The sequence below is a fragment of the Seriola lalandi genome, unplaced genomic scaffold (genome assembly GCF_002814215.2).
Source record: "Seriola lalandi dorsalis isolate HSWRI2012SDOR001 ecotype SW California unplaced genomic scaffold, Sedor1 jcf7180002054346, whole genome shotgun sequence".
Lineage (NCBI taxonomy): Eukaryota > Metazoa > Chordata > Actinopteri > Carangiformes > Carangidae > Seriola > Seriola lalandi.
Window position 1 is genome coordinate 222,565 of NW_019524899.1, and position 20,251 is coordinate 242,815.

The window sequence follows — 20,251 nt, forward strand, 5'->3', positions numbered from 1 at the left end:
TGTTGTCTGCAACACTCTCTGCCCCTTGACCCTCCATGTCTCTTTTCAAAGCTCATGGCAGTGGTGAAAGGCAGCGTCACTTTGTGGGACTACTGAGTGACAGGAGCATGCTCGAGTTAATATTTAATAGTTGTTCTTGCCACAGAATTAATCAGTATCAGTCTGAGACATTCAGAGAAAATCGATAGGCCTAAATTAAACACGGCTCTTTTGTGGTTAAAAAAACTGTTTTTATTTAAATTGCTAACAATATCTTCCTTCATCAAAGAGCACTTTTGTTTTGCTAACTACATTTACATATTACATTTTTTTTTTACATGATGTGTGTACTTGTGTTGACATTAAAGGAGCCTGTAACTTGCAGACCTTTTTTTCTGAGAGAAAAGACAGTTGTCATAAACAAATAGTCCACACTGAAAGACCTTGAAGGCCAAATACAGATAAAAAAAATATGCAACAAAACTTGGATTTACAGTGGGGTCAAAACAGTAGCCACTTTGTCTAACAGGTTATAAAAGTAAACAAACATTTGCAAATGCATTTTGGGAAATATCCTCTTTCTTGTCGAGAGTTAGATGAAAAGATTGATGCCACTTTCATAACTGTGCATTAGCATGGAGCCTGAGACAGAAGCCATTTAGCTTAGCTTAGCACGAAGACTGGAAACAGGGGGGAAGAGCTAGCTTGCCTCTTAGCATACGTGACAAAATCCAGCTAACAGCACTTCTACAGGTCACTAATGAACAAGTTATAGCTTCTTTTTTCAATCTGTAAGAGTAAAAAGGAAAATTAGCTCTATGCCAAGCAATATTCCAGCACAAAAAGGAAAATTGTTATTTTTATGCTTTACTCTTTCAAGACACAGGATGTTAACTAACAAGCTTCACAGGTACTGGTAGGTGGATTTTCTTACTATCGCACAGCACTAGGCTAGCTTTTTCTCCTGTTTATTGAATACAGAGCTAGGCTAAGCTGGCTGGTTAGTTTGGCTTTATATTTGGCATACAGACATTAAAGTGACATCTTCTCATTTAACTTTTAGCAAGAAAGTGAATAAATATATTTACATAACTCTTGAACTACAATATTCCTTTAAAGAACTAATGTCCAGGCCTATACAATAACTTTAGGGACATTGTAAAAAAAATCTGTCCTAGTGTCTTAAGCATGCGGGAAAAGAAATCCTAGTAAAATTAATTAATCCAACTAATAGTTGACTTTCAACTACAAGTTGGACCTCAATCACAAGTCCTTGTCTTCTCTCTTTTCCTTAAAAATCCCACAGAGAGCCCCAGGCACCAGAGTGGTTGGGATTAAAAGTGCAACTGCACTCTTTCCAAAAGACAGGAAGTAGAAAGTCATATGGTTTTCAGAGGAAAATGTCCATCCATCCAACAGTTGAAGCAGAAACAAAGAGATAATTATACATCCCATCTTGAAAGTGACACTTGTGTTCTTCTTCTTGGTCTCGGTGTAGAGCGCCGAGTGCAGGCCCAGGCCCAGGCCAAAAAGGGTGCCCATGTTACGCAGGAGGCTGGCAAAGGGTGTGCTGTCCAGATGGACCCACTCGGGCTTGATGCACCACCTCTGGGCTTTCTCCAGGGTCCACAGCAGGTCCACGCCCACAGCTTTGAGCAGGAGGTAGAAGCCGACGGCGAAGGAGGTCAAGAAGAGGGTGGTGAAGAAGTACCTCTTCATGCTGGCGCTGTAGATCCATTTCTCCCTGGAGACAACCTCAGCCACTAGTAGACCTGACAAAAACAGACAAGGGTCCATCAAACTCTGTTTATGAAGCCTATTGGGCCAGTAGGGCTACCATGTATGCTTTTAGGTGAGTGATTATATTTTGTTTGTAAAATCATCTGAAAAGTAACTACAGCTCTTTAATAAATTTGCAATATTTCCCTCTCAAAATCTACTTTTCATTGTTATGAAAATGATATGGATAACAGTCTTGACTTGTTTAACCTGTAATGACTCCAGCGATAACCTGGTGTGGGAAGTGGGCTGCCATGTAGATTCTAGACATGCAGACCACAAGCTCTACCAGGCCCAGCAGTGTCCACAGGATTATCTGCAAGAACCTGTCAGAGAGTGAACACTGAACGTGAGTGCAAAGGGCGGTAGAGGATCACAGAACAGTGAAATTAAGGTTTTTATTTGACAAATTACTGATTGTATCATCTCAGACTCACTTGTATAGTAAAGAGGGACATCGCTTCTCTGTTGCAATAGAGAGTAGTGCCGTCACCATCACATACCAGACGCCAGCTGCACCCATAGCATGACCTGAAGGACTTCCTGCAAGAACAGACATGGGCTTCAGAGACCCATTTTCAAAGCATCATCGTGTGTTGTACAGATTTATTTTAGCTGTAATATCCCATTTTAGAATGAAAGTTGTTGAACCATGTTAAATAAAATTTTGAGGTCCGTAATAAATTACCTAAATATTAATCCTGCACAGCTCTCTGAGACAGTGCTTTGTCGTGTTTGGCAAAAGCATTAATATCACACTGTAAAAACACTCTATTCTATTCCGGTGACTGTTGTACTACTATTATATATACATACAGCTGGTTGACTTTGTGTCAGATGTTAGCATTTCCCCTAACCCTAAGCCATTATGGTTGAATGTGCTGATTATTTTCTTGATTAATCAACTGATTATTTTGTTTGTAAAACTCCAGAAAACAGTAAGAAATGCCAAAAGACTCTAAAACCTTCAAATGGGAAAAAAGAAGAAAAGAAACAAAAATAAAAGGAAAAGACAGGAAAAAAACTGTTGATTTGAACAATTATCAAAATCAATTAATCACCTTAAGTACTTGAGTAAATGTACTTAGTTACATTCCACCATTGATAAAAAAAGGAGATGTTATTCAACTCATACTTCAATTTCTCTATGCCAATTAATTATCATTAGAGATTATATTCATTCATTCTCAGGATGCTGTGTGCACTGGCCAACCACCTTACATATTATCTGGAAATGAATGAAATACTGTAGGTTAATAGTTCACAGCACCAGTTAAACTCTAATCATTCGAACAAACCATAAGTTCCTCAAGAAATGTGATCCACTGCAGGTCTGTTTTGAACTGTACCTGGTCCAGTCTCACATGTGATGGGGAACTGCTTCACAGAAGGGACTGGATGTGCTCCATAAAACCGGGTGTCATGAACCCACCAGTAGGGTCTCTCCCCAAAGAGAACCCTGCCAAGGAGAAATCAAGCGACTCAAACTACCACTCTCTGTCTCTCTTAATGCTTTTTTTTCTTGTTCTTTTTTTACTTCAGTGTCACATTTGAAGAGAATACCATTTCAGGACCAGGTTGAGCCAGTCTCCGATCACAGCCACCCAGATGAGCCGGAGCCCCGTATCCCTCCGCAGGTGGAACCAGATCGGGAACAACCAGAAGAACGTGGTGTGCAGATCAGCCACCGTGGATGCCAGGCTGAACAAACCCTCGTACCTGCTGTATCGGGTCTGCAGGTGGACCGCCAGCTCAACCCCCCAGCTGTGGAGAAGATCCATGGTAATGCAGCCCAGACCTCTGTCTGAGGATGATGCACTGAGCCTGGGGTGTTCTGCCTTTTTTCTCGGTTAGGTTGCTGCCAAGTTCTTCCAGGCAGTCCCCCCTCTGTTCTGCCACACTGTGATCCCCATTGGACTTTACTCAAGGCTAGCCAAAATTTGTTTGCCTTTGGGACAGTACAGACAGGTTCCTTAACCTTTACACCCCTGAGGCTAAAATCCATCATCACAGAAATCAGCAGCCACCCCTCTGACGGATCACAGATTTCTAGGAAAACCTTTTTTTTTTTCTTATCAATGAAAATGACGTATTTGTCAGAACAGAGCAGAAACTTGTGTTTGACCTACAACCTGCCAATCTGCTTTTTTTTGTTTTTATCTCCAGTTTTATCTCCTCAGCTTCTGCTCAGTCCAAACCCAATCATTTAATCATTGATCTCCTTATGTAACCTACAAATGGGTTACTCCATCGTTCTGAGCACTGAGATGTTTTCACCAAATCATCAAAAAACACAATTACATAACTGAGAAATTATTACTTAGCGGCTGCATGAATGGGGAAGGAATTATATGGGGAAAAAAAATCCTTGCAGTAAGTTTTGGGTTAAACCTGAGCTCCTAAGAAATAAAGAGGACACAGCTCTCCGTTTGGTTTGCATATAATTGGTTTAAATTAGGTCACAATAGTGAAACATAACCAACTGACTTCTCCGAACAGTAGCTCGGTGAGAAACATACCAATTGACGTTTTGTTTTCCTGCTATCTCTCCCACTTGTTTGTGTGACAAGCCTCCCAAACTCTCCTGACTCCCAGTGTTTTATTACACATGTGCAAGGTCCAAAGATCAGCGTGAGCATGCGTTTGGATAGTGGGTCTCTGGTATAAAACCAACCAACTGTGTCACTGATAGCAACAGTCCCTTCTCTCTCTTTTTTTTGTGGCTAACTCAGATCAGAGATTTCTCCCCTGCTCGAGGCTGAAGATGCTCGACGCTGTCATGGACGCCATGCAGGGCTTTGGGGTGAGCACCACCCACTACCTGCAGACCAACTATCAGGATGCCCAGGGCTTGTTTCTCTGGGTGTCCTGGGCGGCGGACCTCAGGAACACTTTCTTCATCTTCTTCCCACTTTGGTTTCACCTGCGGGCCTCGGTGGGCATTAAGCTCATCTGGGTGGCAGTGATCGGAGACTGGCTCAACTTGGTGTTTAAATGGTTAGTCAAGTAAAATCTTTGAATTTGAGTTTGGTGAGCAAAATCATATGAAATCAAATGTTCTTAATATTTTTTTTTTTTAGATTATAACCGAGTGCATGTTTCTGTTGTGTTCTTCAGGATCCTGTTTGGGGAGAGGCCTTACTGGTGGGTCCATGAGACGGCTCATTATGCAAATACTGTCCGTCCCCACATCGAGCAGTACCCCATGACCTGTGAGACTGGACCAGGTGAGATATGTGGGCAAAAATGAGCTGCTGTGTCCCTATTAACCCCCCAGTTCATATATTGTTTCAGTAATATGTCATAGCTCCAGGTCACTGTGTGCTGTTTGATTAAATTGTTGTTTAAACACATGAAAGCATAAAATCAGCTGCAAAATTCAAGGACCCATCTTAAAGCCCTTATGGTGTCAGTTGAGTTTTTCCTTGCATAAATAAAGTTGCATTTAATCAAATTACCAGACAACAAAACAATTGCCAATGCAGCTTAGAGAGCATTAAGTTCTACCTGTGTGAATTAGCCACTGATTTCTATCCTCTCTGTTTGTGTTATGCAGGCAGCCCCTCTGGACACGCCATGGGAGCTGCAGGCGTCTACTACACCCTGGTGACCTCCATCCTCGCCGTCATGGCCACCAAGAAGAAGCATGGAAGCAAGAAATCCACCAACAAACAATGGTGAGTCTGTGAGAACCTACAAAAACCTGCTACATGTCAGGGTTGTTTACCATTTTTCTTCCACTCAGAGCTTATCACTGTGGACACACTATCTATCCTGAGCTCTGGGGTTGATCATTGACTTCTGAGAAATGTTGGGTGGAAAGCAGAGGGGGTTGTTTAGACGTCCAGGCAGCTGAGGTTCTCATAATATCATGATAAGCAAAGTATAACTGTGCTAATTGTTTTATTGTTTTAAAACCTCGCTCTGGGACATGGTCAGCAAAGGCCACACTGATTTAAATCAAGCTTCTTCTGAGGTCTGCACTTTCCATACCAGAAATTGTAATTTATTTAAATGTGTATTTGGACAGGTATCTGAAGGCTGTTCTGTGGACGCTGTTTTGGGGAGTCCAGGTGTGTGTCTGTCTCTCCAGGGTTTTCATCGCCGCCCACTTTCCCCACCAGGTCGTTGCTGGTGTCATCACAGGTCAGTATGGACATGTTTTAATATATAATTTCAGTAGATGATTGAATAACCCATTAGGAAGAGGACGATATTCAGAGTGACATGGGGCATATCTTCACCACCCCTAGAAATTACACCCTTGGCTTAATATATACCACATAATATTGACCTTTTCAATGTGTTTTGGTTTTAGGTATGATCGTTGCTGAAATCTTCAACAGAATTCAGTGGATCTACAGCGCCAGCATGAAGAAGTACTTCTACACCACCCTCTTCTTAACCTCCTTCGCCGTCGGCTTCTACCTGCTGCTCAAAGCTGTGGGCGTGGACCTGCTGTGGACCCTGGAGAAAGCCCAGAAGTGGTGCGTCAGGCCCGAGTGGGTCCACCTGGACTCAACGCCCTTCGCCAGCCTCCTGCGCAACATGGGCACCCTGTTCGGTCTGGGCCTGGGCCTGCACTCGCCGCTCTACACCGAGACCAAGAAGAGCAGCAGCACGCTGGTCAAAGCAGGCTGCATCATCAGTTCTCTGTTCCTGTTGCACCTGTTTGACTCCTTCAAGCCTCCCACGCACACCGCAGCCCTTTTCTACCTGCTGTCCTTCTGCAAGAGCGCCACCGTGCCTCTGATCACCGTCAGCATCATCCCCTACTGTGTGAACGGAGCTCTGAGCCTGCAGAACAAGAAGGGAGTGTGAGCAATGAACTCAGATTATAAAGACTAATTAAGTGGAAGTGCAGAGTCTCTTCCTGACCATACAAAAGACTTTTCTCTGGTGCTTATTACGTTCCCTTCAGGAGAAGCAGAAGAGATCAATGGGATTTTGTCACTGGTGCCATTTGGACACTGAACTCTGAGCACTTTGTGACACTAGGTGAAAGCACTATCCAGGATGTCCAGCGGCACTTCCAAAGACCTGTTCTGAAATTAGAAAAATATGATCATTTCAATAGTCTCAGAGTCCTGGAGAAGGACAAACACTGAACACATGAGTCCAGCATGTGACTGCTTGCTTGCAGTTTCTGTGTTGAGCCTCACTTTAAGGACAATAACAGTCACTCACAGCTTTAATGTGTTATTTCAAGTGTAATAATAATGTATTTTTAAATGTTATAGAATGTATTTTTGAAACAGTTTTGAACATTTTTAATAACAACATTACAATCATATTAAATGACTTGGTTGATATTTCCGTGCACCACACGATAACACAGGACTGTTGCATCATTATGTGGCCATTGATCAGCATTTATCTCCACAACCACATATAATGAACAGCCTCCACTCCTCAGTTCATTAAGTACTACTTACAACTTTACTCAAGTAAAAATACCTCCAACTGAAAATACATCATTACAAGTACAAGACCTGCATTCAAACCTTTAAAATTTTGCTTACTCATTAAGCAACATAATGGCCCATATATATATATTTTTTTTAATTTTGATTGAGGCAGTGATATATTTTGACTACATTATATACACTGTTGGGTAATGTAATCTATAACAATGAATCATACATTACACCAACCATATCTACTGCTTGTAAAATCTTCAAAGTAAACCTCTGAAATATGGAAGAGTAAATGTTTAAAGTAACAGAAAATGAAATACTCAAGTACAAATACGTTAAAACTGTACTTAACAACAACGAGTGCCTCCTCTGTTTTAATTCAATAATAAATTACCATATGAGTTTAACAGAGTTTTGAGCAGTGATACTTTTTGGTCTTTTTTTTTGTCTTTTTGTGTCTTTTTGTCGACAGTTTGAATCCATTTCCTTTTCTCTGACTGTAGTTAGATCAAACTGAAGACACTAATTTTGTCCTGGTCAATAAGTGAAGTATAACATTTATTCCCAAATTTGTAATTTGACACAAAAACCCAAACACGCATTCAGAATATTTGCAAAGAGACATAAATCATTAATGCAGCACTAGAGTGTTGGCCTTCAGCCTGACTTAACACAGATCGATGACACAGATCTACACACGTCATACAACTGTCTGTGTGTCAGCCAGCGCACATAAGGCCAACAGTGCAAGCTTAACATTCAATATTTGTCCATATTGGCTTTCACAGAATGCACACATGACAACCACCGTGAAAAAACGTATGTGTGTCACTGCTGTTAGTTTTACACCCAAAAAAGTGATGATGGTTTCATGAAACGACATGACCTTTGATGCTGACAAAGACTTCCCATGTCTATGCAATTTATGTCAAGTTACACAGAAAAGCTTTTTGATAGACAGGTTTGAAAATAATGTGATACGGATAAACAATTTGTGAAGATGAGAAATATGTAAATATTGAAGTTTTCAGGCATTAATAGAAGCTTTTTTCTTGATTGACAGAGAAAACGTGTTGTTGTTTCATAATCTCAGCATCCAGCTTCAAACAGAAAGTTGTTTTTTTTCTTTTATTGAATAATCCCTTTCTAAGAACATGATATGAAGAGCAATTTAAAACATTTATATTTCATTCAACTTATAACTGACAAAGCTGATCCCATTCTTCAATAAAAAGCAGTTGTGTATGAATTTGGACACATCACTTGAATGAAAACAAAACACAAAACACAACTCCTTGTCCACAGTCAAACTGCTGATCCTGCAGAACTACAGTATACAGCCCATTTATCTGGCAGATTTGAACTGTTTTGTAGGTGGTTAACCATTTTAGAACTGCAAAAATTAGCTGATTAATCAATTAGCCAATCAACAAAAAATTAATAAGAAACAATTTTAATCAGATAAACATTTTAGTCAAATGCAGAAATGCTGTTTCAGCTTCTCAAATGTCAGGATTTAATGCTTTTCTTTTTCATATATCATAGTAAACTGATTATCTTTGGGTTTTGTACTGTTGGTCAGACAAAACAATAAAATGGAGACAACATCTTGGATTCACTGTAATAATGATTATAATCTGCAGATTAATCAATAATGAAAATAGAATTTTTACTCCTCTTGTCACAAACCAGGCCGCACGTTAGTACCCCGCACTAGCACACAGAGCCCAGGTGTGCCAGGTCTGCTGATGAGCCCAGGTACTGACAACCCTTTGCCACACCCACCTCTAATACCAGTACGTTTTATTTTTAAAATATCGTTCCTGAAAAGAAGAAAAACTAAGAAGATGAATAAATTACCATAAAACCCTACAATTCCGTTTAAAAAATTTTATTCAGTCAAAAGGTTCAGTAAACACCTGAATTTCACAAATGTATGATTTTCTGTATTTCATGTGGGAGGTCTCTCGGGGCTGAGAACAGACGGGGCGCTGTAGCTCTGCCCACCGTGAAGTTTACAACAACAGAAGAAGAAGACGCGCTGGCGGAAGTAGTATGACTGCTCTGTACCTGAGCTGGTAATGTGTTGCGTTGTGGTTATGTTGTGTATATTAAAGTAACTGCGTGGGAGCAGCTGAAGCCGCGAAATGCCCACAGGCTGAGGGGGCAGAGCCGGCCGGTGCATCATGTCCAGAGTTCAGGTGTTGAGGGCGCTGGTCGCCGAGAGACTGAACTCCGCTGCGGAGGAGATTTTGAATGTTGTCGAGAGGAAGATGCTGCACGCGGCAGGTTTGTAACACAACAGACTTTTTATTAAGAGGGGAAATATTTTAGTAAGTCAACTTCTTACCTCCGAGGGCAGAACACTTTTCACATAACAGGGTTAAAAGTCTTGAATCCACTGCCCTCAAAAAGGTACTTTTTGTTTAATTGTTTGTTCAATAAAATGTCAGAAAATTTAAAAAATGTCCAACCCAGTGCAAAACCTAAACATGTTAAGTTTACTGTCATAGAAGACAATAAAACCAGACAATATTCACATTTGAGAAGCTGAAACCCTAGAGTTGGAGTTGTCCTGAAAAGATGAATCAGTTGTCATAATATTTGCGAAAACTTTTTCTGTCAGTTGACTAATCTATTAATCAACTAAATCGTTGCAGTCTCATTTGTTATATCTTTTGTCTCTCATGGGACAGTACAATTCTCAACGACCCAAAATGTAGATTTTAGTCTGTTATATTTTAAGGGGTTAATCCCTCCATCACTTTTCTGCTGCTTCTCTGGGCCTAGATATAGACAGATCAGGAGACAATGGGCCCCTGGGCATAAATTGTGTATGTTTGTGGTTGTTTTGTCTCTCTTTTTCATCATTTAGCATCTCTTTGTGATTGTCTTTTATTTCTTGAAGTTGTTTTCCGTTTCTTCCACCTATCACCAGAAGGAAAATAAAATAACCAGCCTAAATTGCCTGAGTGCTGGCTAACTGTAACAGCTGTCAGGAAATTACTCAGATTTCTGTATTCCATCTCCTGGTATTAAAGAGTTAGTTCTTGCAAATCAGATAAAAAAAAAATCCATTAAGACAATGGGGAAGTACACTTAAAAACAAATGCAGTCTAACACAACAGATCCTGCTTCATGAAGGTTATTACGTTCAGTTTGTATTACGATTTTGAGGCTACATTTTTTTGGGGCTGAGAATTCTGTTTAGTCTGCTTTAATGCAGGGTGGACAAACGCAAACAGTGCAAGTGAATGGACATTTGTTTGCTACATTTTTATTTGTATGTTTGTGTTTCCTACAGAAATGTCGCCTGAGCAGCAGAGGGCAATCGTACACAAGCAGCTGTCTGCTGTTGCTGATGAGATCTTTAGGATCCTGGAGATGATGATGAGTGAATATGAGGCAGATGTCTCCCATTCCCATGACGACATCGGCCGACAACGACAGCTGCTGGACATCACACTGAAAACTGAGACAAACTTACATACAACAGGTACAGTGTACATCAAATCGTGTCTATATTGCATTTCTGCATTATGTAAAAATATATTTATTAAATTTTCAGTCATTCGTCATTTGCTAGAATTTCTTACAAACATTCGTGAACAGCATTGAGCCATGAGTGTTAGCATGTAATTTAGTTAATTTGACTTGAGGTGATTGCAGATTTAAGGCCTTATTTTGTTGCTCATGCACATATACACTTTTATAGGCAATACTATCATGGCCTTGGATGCTGGTATTTATTGTCTTTGACAGTATTTCCATGCTGAATTTTCTCTTCCATCCTCCCTTCAGACAGACTGGCACTCTCTGGGACAGACATTTCTAGCCGAGTCAAGAAAGGTCCTCCACAGTTTAAAGATGCAGCTACGGAGACAGACTGTGAGTTTATCCACGGTAAGGCCTCACAACATAACCAAACACAAAGGGCAGAGAAGGGCACTGAAACTGTGATGGGCGCAGAGACTCAAGGAGAGCTCTGTGTGCTGCCACCTGGTGACCAGGAGGTTCTGTCATCTAAAGATTCAGAGGTGGGGAGTGAAAAAAATGACAGTGATGAAGAGCTCAATGAGAAACTTCTTAAATCAAACAGAAGAAGCACATTTCAGAGACAAAGTCAGGGAGCAGATAGTTGCAAAATGTGTGGGAGGTGTTTTCACGAAGGTGCTGCTGGGAAGAAAGAGAAAAAACATACAGGGAAAGTCACTGCAACAGAAAAGAGCCAAACTACTACAGGTCAGAGCTGCTGCAGAGTCTGCGGAAAGTTTTTCCGGTACAAACGCTCTTTTCTGAAACACGTACTGAAGCATGAGCAAAGCACAGATCTGTGTGGAGTCTGTGGAAAACATTTGGGCTCTGATGAGAGTCTAAAGCTGCATATACAAACCCACAACGAGGAAAACAGCTGCAGGGATCAAACAGATGACAAAGAGTCAAAGGCAGAGTGCTCTGACGCTGAGAGTAAAGTGGGCGACAGTGACGAGGACTGGAAGGAGAGCGAAGGAAGTGACAGTGATGACGGAGACAGCGATAAAGATGAGACCAGAGAAGGAAAAACAAAAATCCATGCATCAAACAAACCTAAGGGACCTAAGAACAAGGACTGTAAGGATTTATCTCATCTGAAATATAGCTGTAAAGTCTGCGGCAGGTCTTTCTGCTACAGAGCCTCGTTTTTGAAGCATGTGCAAGAAGACGAGAGGGACACGGATCATTGTGGTGTCTGTGGGAAACATTTTGAGACTGAGGAGAGCTTGAGGCTTCACTTGCAAACTTACATCAGAACGAATGACTGCGAAGTTTGTGGCAAACATTTTGACGGCCATAAACAACTGGAGATGCACATGAGAACCCACACTGGGGAGAAACCGTACATCTGCAGCGTCTGTGGCAAGGCCTTCGCCCAAAACGGAAACCTGATGGGACACATGAGAGTTCACACAGGAGAGAGGCCGTACATCTGCAGCGTGTGCGGTCAGAGCTTCAGCTTCAAGGAGTACATGATGGCTCACATGAGAATCCACACCGGCGAGAAGCCGTTCCTGTGCAGCGTCTGTGGGAAAGGTTTCAGACAGAGGGGGACTCTGAAAACGCACATGATGATCCACACGGGCGAGTCCACCCACCGGTGCAATGTCTGTGACAAGAAGTTCTACAAGAGCGGTGCGCTGAAAATCCACATGAGGTCCCACACAGGAGAGAAGCCGTATCTGTGCAACGTCTGCGGGAAAAGATTCACGGCGAGCAGCTCGCTCACCAAACACATGGGCGTCCATGAAGGGGAGCAAACGCACCGCTGCAGAGTCTGCGGCAAAGGGTTCCTGAGGACAGAGGATCTGAAAAGACACGTTCTGACTCACAGGGATGAGTCCACACAGCTGACAACTCTTTAATGCTCAGATTGATTCTGTCTGTTGATAAAGGAACAGTTTCTAAAATTTATAAAATGCACTTTGCTCTGTTTCTGAGCTGAAACAATGCAACATTTTGATGGTAGATTAATCATTTGTGAGGAGTTAGTTTTTCTAGGAAATTGATAATTTGGGTGTTTTGTGCTGTTGATCTGACAAAACAAGACATTTGAAGATACCAAGTTACAGGGGAAAAAATGCTTTTTTCAAAATTTTCTGACACAGGTTATGGTGTATTTATTGGTACATTTATTGCTGTTATTCTCTCAATCTTGTTTTTTTGTGGTCCTTGAAATTAGACTAGACTAAATTCTATTAGAAAATGAATCTGCCAACTTTTGATGATCAAATTATCCTTCAAGTCATTTTTCAAGTAAAAATATTTGAGGAGATTTGACTGTTTAAGCCACTCAAAGTGGAGCATTTATTTCTCTTGTCTTGCAGTATAGCAAACTGAATATCTTTGGGTTGTAGGGCTGTTGGTCAAACAAAACAAGACATTTGATAACGTCGCTTTCAGCGCCAATAAAAGTTTTCACTGGGATTTACATGTATTTTTCACAATTCTCTGATGTTTTATAGACCAAACCAATTAATCAATAAAACAAGTGGTAGATCAGTCAATTATGAAAATAATCATATTTGCTGCCATAAAATATATATTTATATTTTATAAACAAAACTGCTAATTACTTGATAATGAAAATAATTGTTTGTTGTAGCCAAAATCTTAATCTTGTGTCTGTGTGTTAAATATGGAACTGGGGTGAGGATGTGTATATCTTAGCTCAGCATAAAGATAGGGGGAAACAACTAGCCTGGCTCTGTCTTCTTTGCACAACTGCTGGAAAGAAAGCAAATTAATATATTTACCTAGATGTTGAACTATTCCTTTTAAATAAGAACAACATTTTACACTGTGTGCTGAACAAAGGCTGGATTGATGAGCATTTTATACACATGGTCTCGTGATTTGGTAAAAAGTTTAGAAACACTATTATTTATTTAAAAAAATTACAATAATATGTTCTGCTGTGACTCATTATATGATCTGTATTACACTTTATACTATATTAATGAAGACTTTACTGTATCACATGAACCACACAACTTGAAGAAGTCTGTGTACCTTGTGCCTTCTTAAGACTTTTGGCACACTTGCTAAACTCTAAAAGATCAGAAAAGTTTATAATCCTGGTGATTTTAATCCACTTTTACGCAGAATACTGGTTCAGGTGTTGTATCCGTCCTCATGTGGGGTGCTTTGTAAAAGCCTGTATTGATGCTCTCTGCTCGTAAATGTTTGCCAGTGGCATCAGATTCAACTATATCCTAGTTTTCAGCACCTTCAGTGCAACATTTTCTGAATCTTCTTTTCACAAAATGTTGGTTAAATTATTTAATTATATAAAAATAATGGTTAAATTATTGTATAATGGGCAGGGTTTCGAAAATCAATAATATAGCCATGAAACAATATCTGAAATGTAAAAAGTTGTCGCAATCGTCACTTAGTAAGTGTTAAATATAATAAAATAATTAATAATAATGGAGTGGCAACTCTGTACATTAATAAAAAGTAAATATATTCAAAAGAAAGATTAAGGAAATTAAGGGAATCTTTTTAAAGAAATACAGTGGCAAGAAACTAATATCACACAAACAATTATAATCTTTTGTTTCTTTATTGAATACAGCCATTAAATATTTACAGTGCTGGTTGAAAATGTAAGTGAACCCTTGGATTTAAAAACTGGTTGAACGTCATTTGGTTTGATAACCTCATACGAGAGATTCCAGTATTTGCTGATCAGACCAGCTCAATGTTCAGGATGAAGTTTGGACCGTTCTCCTTTAAAGAGCTGCTTCAGCTCAGACATATTCTCAGGATGTCTGGTTTGTAGGTTTCACTGCAGGTCATTCCACAACATCTCTACTGGATTATGGTCCAGGGCTCTGACTGGACCATAATCCAGACGGTGGATTTTCTTCGTCTGAAGTCATGCTGTAATAGATTTACTTTGATGTTTAGGGTCACTGTCCTGTAGCATCACCCAGTTTTCTACTGAGCTTCAGCAGGTGGACAGACACCCTGATATTATCCTGTAGGATTCCTTTATAAACTTGAGAATTAATTTTCCGCTCAATAATGTTGAGCTATCAAGGACCAATGGCAGCAAATCACCCCCAAACCATGATGCTTCCTCCACCCTGCTTCACCTTTGGGATGCAGATGTTGGTATGTAGTATGCAGTGCCCTTTACACCACAACCTTTACAACCTTGAGCGTCTGTGTTGAGCTTTTGGAGTCATCTCAGACGTCCACTTCTAGGGAGAGTAGCCACAGAACTGAATCTCTCCATTTATAGACAGTTTGTCTGACTGTAGACTGAGGAAGATCTAAACTCTTTGCGGTGACTCTGACCCACTCAGCTTAATGCTAATCAATATTCTTGATCATAAGTCTTCTGAGATCTCTTTTTTGTGAGGCATGGTTCACATCAGCGGATGTTTATTGTGAACAGCAAACTCCAAATGTTGAGATTTTTTAAAAGTCAAAGAGTCTCTAACCCGCACCTCCAATCTGGTCTCATTGATTGGACTCCAGGTTGGATAACTCCTGACTCCAGTAAGCTTTTGTTGATGCCAATAGACAAGCTCTTCACATACTTTTTGCAACCTACACTGTAATAATTTGAATGATATTTTCAATATGCACAACAACAAAACAATGAGATGTGTGTTATTAGTAAAATAAAACAAAAATTTAAAAAAGTGTTTTTTCATCATTTTAATTTGGATGAAAATCTGACCATATTTAAGGACAAAATAAATGGAGGCAATTCCAAAGGATTCTCTTACTTTTTCTTGCCACTGTAAAATGAAAAATTGAACTAATAAATCTGATCTTAGCAAGATGTTGATTAATTTAAAGCCAAAACGCACAATGGTATGTTTAAACTTTATTTCATATATAACCAGTCTTAACTGATGTTCATAGTTTATTTTGTGTGATTTACTTTGCAAATGTTTAGTCTGTGAAGAAGCTTTAGCTCAAACCAAAATTTGCTGTTTATAGATCATCTCCTTAATTACATTCCTTGTGCTGTAAATACATCACATCATAAATAATTAGGCGGTGATTCACACACAAATTTTGCCTAAGATGTTGTATTTAATGATATATGTACATGGTCATGTCCATATGCTCGTACCATATGCTTGTGTCTTTGTCTGATCATTTACTATAATAATTTTATTGAACAACTGTCTGAGGAGCGGTGTTACACAAAATTACATGTAAAAAATATGAAATATTTCTTTTTAAGGCAGTGTTTTTTGTTTTTTTTTCATTTCTTCTACTTATAAAAAGGAAAAATGTACAAAACAGCTTTGTATAATGTCACAATTTTTATTGTACCTTTATTTTACATAAAATGGTGCTACAGTATATTATTTAAATTCATAAATAAATTCAGGAAATCTGTCTTTCTTTTGTCATTGACTGTTTAATATGAATTTTATTAGATTCAATCTGAGGACAGTGCCTCTCTTCAGATGTAAATGAACTGTTTATCTAAGTCATGAGGCATTAATTTCATTTAGATGCAAACCAGTTTACCTCTACCTGGTAAATATTAGCATGTTAGCATTGTCATTGTGCTTTGAGCTAATGCTGCTACGTAGATTCCGTCTTGTTAAATAAATGACTTTGCAATTTTCTGTTCATTGAGTAATTGACTTAAAGCTTCAGCACAACAAAAGTACAAACCTCTGACTTGTCGAGGACCCCCACATGAAGCAGAATTTAACTGACAGGAGCCCCATACTTATCCAAAAGTGGTAAAAGTTAGATTTGGGCCTTAAGTAAATGATAAAACTAAAAATCAGGTCTTCACTTTATGAAGAAAAACTATTTATCAAACTTGTTTCGACTTAAAACGCTGCCATAGATTTGACAAAGATGAATTTTGTCCTGGTAAACACCAGACTAACTCCTGACAAGTCGGTCACTCCAGTCAGTTTTTCCTCCCAGGGTGTGTGTGTGGTGTCGCAGGTTGACGTCCGTGGACCTGGAGGGTGAAAAGATCATACACTAATGTTACAAATATTAAGCTGATACAATAGTGCTGAAACATATTATTCGACTGGTTGGTCAACAATCATTACATTCATTTTCCAAGCAAAAGTGTGGAAAACATTCTGTGTTCCAGCTTCTCAAATGTGAGGATTTGCTGCTTTTTAGTTGAAAAGCTGAAGATAATTTTAGTATCTTCAGGTTTTGGACTGTTAGTCAGATAAAACAAGCAATCATCTTGAACTGTATAAACTATAACTTTAACATTTTATGTCATTTAAAACAGGCATAAAAAAGTCATAGTACAGTAATTCATAAAAAACATGATAGTATAGTAAGTCATAAAAAACACAATAGTATAGTGAGGTATAAAAGGGCCATAGTATAGTCAGTTATAAAAATGTCATGGTATAGTAAGGCATAAAAACAACATAAGTCAAAAACGTCATAGTATAGTAAGGCATAAAAAACGTCATAGTATAGGAAGTCAAAAACGTCATATTATAGGAAGTCATGAAAACGACATAGTATAGTAAGGCATGAAATTGTCATAGTATAGGAAGTCATGAAAACGACATAGTATAGTAAGGCATGAAATTGTCATAGTATAGGAAGTCATGAAAACGCCATAGTATAGTAAGGCATAAAAAACATGATAGTATAGTAAGTCATAAAAAACATAATAGTATAGTGAGGTATAAAAGGGCCATAGTATAGTCAGTTATAAAAATGTCATGGTATAGTAAGGCATAAAAACATCATGGTATAGTACAGCATAGAAAAGTCATAGTTTAGTAAGTCAAAACAACAGTATAGGAAGGCATAAAAACGTCATAGTATAGTAATTCCTATATGTCATAGGATAGTGAGTTATAAAAACGACATAGCATAGTAAGTCAAAAATGACAGTACAGTAAGGCATAAAAACAACATAAGTCAAAAACGTCATAGTATAGTAGGGTGTAAAAAACGTCATAGCATAGGAAGTCATGAGAACAACATAGTATAGTAAGGCATGAAATTGTCATAGTATAGTAATTCATAAAAAATGTCATAGGATAATGAGTCATAAAAACATTGCATAGTAAGTCAAAAATGACACAGTATAGTAAGTATAGTAGTAAGTATAAAGTATAAGTATAAAAACGTCATAGTATAGGAAGTCAAAAAGGTCATAGTATAGGAATTCATGAAAACGACATAGTATAGTAAGTCATAAAAAGTCATTGTATAGTAAATCATGTTTGTCCTGGTTGTAACCACAAACTTGTAAAACACCAGACTGACTCACAGATTTTCAGTTTAAACACAATTTATTTTTCTGCTTAAATAATTACTTGGATCATCCAGTGTAGGCTATGTTGGTTCGTCATACATTTTGGTACCAGATTTATTATCAACAATGGATGCTTAGGGTGGTTTTGTATGAAAAAAGACAAATGAAAAAAAAAACAGATTTACACAGGAACAGAACATCTGATTTTTAATGTGTGATCAATTCTATGATTCATTGTTGTGATTTTTTTTTTTTTTTTTTTTACCCATTGGTAAAAACAACCAGATTTGGGTGACAGGGGCTAAAAATGAGATCCTCTGTTCTAATGTAATTACAACCAATTAAATAAAGATAAAAATCATCAAACTGTCAAAATAAAAGCAGTCCCCTTTGTAAAACCACAGCAGACCTAAAAGCCATATCTTACACTTGTAGTATTCCTGATGGGTGTACAGATAGACAGGTTTTATTTGATGTTACACACACACACACACACGTGCGTACACACACATATGGGGCGGGGGGGCTGCTAGCAGTTTGGAGTTAATGCAGTCGGCAGGTTACATTCAGGGACACTCAGTACCGCCCTGAAGCATAAGAATGAATCTTGCCACTTGAGTGTGGAGTGTGTGTTCTGTAGAAAAAAAAATAAAAACAGTAATAGACAACAGATGTTTGGTGTTATTTTGAGTGCTCACACAGACAAAAGTACCATCAGACCCTCTCTAATTGTGTTACAGTGCTTTTGAATTAGGAGAAACAAAAAGAAAAGCGTTAAAATAAAGTGACGTTACATGCAGCAAAATATCATTTCTCTGAAGACAATGTTCCACAGACGGAGCGGAAGTAGCTGTTGGCTTTAAAGAAACGTCCTTTGTTTAAAATCAAGCAGTTGTTTGTTTTTTGTTTTTTTAAATCTCCATTCACGTCTCATTTACATACAGCTGTTTTGTTCCTTTTTATATTCAGTAAGGAAGAGCATGTCAGGTCACACACTCAAGGCTGCTCAAACAGTGTCGACCTCTCAATACAAATGCACCGACTCTGCAAAGCTTCATCAACTTAAAATCAGTGCATAAACAATCTGTGAAGCTACTGATTTTTTTTTTTTTAAAGATTTTTATACAATGTCATTTATATACAACAAAAAAAATCACCCATTTACTATTATATTTCATTTTTTAAAAAAGAACCACATGGTACAAGCCCAGTACTGTGGGTCCAGGAGGAAAAAATAGACCATATAAGGCGAGTGTCTGAGAGAGATTGAATCACAAGTCTTCCTTTTCTGTCAGCAGTTTTCTTTTTTTTTTTTGCTTTTTTTTGTTTAATTCCATATTTGCGTCTTGTCTTTGGTCGCAGACGCCTTCCATCCGTCTAAAGACAGTTCCAGCTCTCACGTCCATGCGTGTCCCTCTGTGCCCCTCCGTGTTGTTTCCGACAGTGAGTGAGTTTTGGTGACATGCTCATGCGAAATCAAAGAAAAGTAACTTGTTGCGTCGTCTTGCTGAAAAACATGCGTTGTTAAAGTGAAAGCTTCAGACACGTTTCGGCTTGATTGACGAGGCTTCTTCGTTTTCAGGGGCTCCAGTCCGTTTTTCCTCCCAGGGTGTTTGTGTGGTGTCGCAGGTGGACCTGGAGCGTGAAAAGATCAGAAACTAATGTTATAAATATTCAGCTGATGCAATAGTTCTGAAACTGATTATTTGGCTGGTTAGTCAAAGATCATTACATTAATTTCTCAAGAAAAAACATCTGGTTCCAGCTTCTCAAATGTGAGGATTTGCTGCTTTTTAGTTGAAAAGGTTGCCATGGCGCCGCATGAGTGGCAGCCTGCCACAGCAGCACTGTACTCTAATCTAAGAAAAACTGAAGATAATTTTACTCTTCTTCAGGTTTTGGACTCTTAGTCGAACAAAACAGAGCAATTTGAAGACATCATTTTGAGCTGTAGAAACTATAACTTTAATGTTTTATGTCATTTAAAACAGGCAAAAAAAAGTCATTGTATAGTAAGTCATAAAAAGGACATAGTATAGCAAGGTATAAAAAACAACAGTATAGTAAGTCATAGAAATGTCATAAGTCTAAAACGTCATAGTATAATAAGACAAAAACGTTATTGTAAAGTAAGTCATAAATGTCATAGTATAGTAAGGCTTAAGAAAACGTCACAATATACTAAGTCATAAAAACGAAATAGTACAGTAAATCAAAACCGTCATAGTATAGCAAGGCATAAAAAACGACAGTATAGTAACGTCATAGTGTAGTAAGGCGTAAAAAAATATTTTATAGAAACACT

The 20,251-nt window shown here is 38.7% G+C and overlaps 4 protein-coding genes across 8 annotated transcripts in view; 2 read left to right on the forward strand and 2 right to left on the reverse strand.

The window, feature by feature from the left end:
• Nucleotides 1–208: 208 nt before the first annotated feature.
• On the reverse strand, nucleotides 209–3,691 carry g6pc1a.1 (glucose-6-phosphatase catalytic subunit 1a, tandem duplicate 1). Its single transcript, XM_023407721.2, has 5 exons — nucleotides 3,322–3,691; nucleotides 3,108–3,217; nucleotides 2,196–2,301; nucleotides 1,969–2,084; nucleotides 209–1,751 (listed from the first exon to the last, which is right to left on the reverse strand). The coding sequence occupies exons 1-5, from the start codon at nucleotides 3,537–3,539 to the stop codon at nucleotides 1,243–1,245; spliced, it is 1,059 nt and encodes a 352-aa protein (XP_023263489.1). The 5' UTR covers nucleotides 3,540–3,691; the 3' UTR covers nucleotides 209–1,242.
• Nucleotides 3,692–4,442: 751 nt separating this feature from the next.
• On the forward strand, nucleotides 4,443–7,587 carry g6pc1a.2 (glucose-6-phosphatase catalytic subunit 1a, tandem duplicate 2). The gene is made up of 5 exons (XM_023407772.2): nucleotides 4,443–4,755; nucleotides 4,876–4,985; nucleotides 5,315–5,435; nucleotides 5,789–5,904; nucleotides 6,077–7,587. Exons 1-5 carry the CDS (start codon nucleotides 4,523–4,525, stop codon nucleotides 6,577–6,579), a joined length of 1,083 nt encoding a protein of 360 aa, XP_023263540.1. The 5' UTR covers nucleotides 4,443–4,522; the 3' UTR covers nucleotides 6,580–7,587.
• A 1,640-nt stretch (nucleotides 7,588–9,227) lies between these two features.
• LOC111656164 (uncharacterized) lies at nucleotides 9,228–16,315 on the forward strand. Its single transcript, XM_023407771.2, has 3 exons — nucleotides 9,228–9,464; nucleotides 10,480–10,671; nucleotides 10,977–16,315. Exons 1-3 carry the CDS (start codon nucleotides 9,362–9,364, stop codon nucleotides 12,572–12,574), a joined length of 1,893 nt encoding a protein of 630 aa, XP_023263539.1. The 5' UTR covers nucleotides 9,228–9,361; the 3' UTR covers nucleotides 12,575–16,315.
• Nucleotides 16,316–17,964: 1,649 nt separating this feature from the next.
• The window catches only part of LOC111656169 (ankyrin-3-like), a 115,271-nt gene continuing 112,984 nt past the window's right edge, over nucleotides 17,965–20,251 (reverse strand). For all 5 annotated transcript variants that reach the window (XM_087174384.1, XM_087174380.1, XM_087174381.1 and 2 more), the window contains one exon: nucleotides 17,965–19,581. The gene's annotated coding sequence lies outside the window, so the exon portion shown is untranslated. The remainder of the gene's footprint in view (nucleotides 19,582–20,251) is intronic.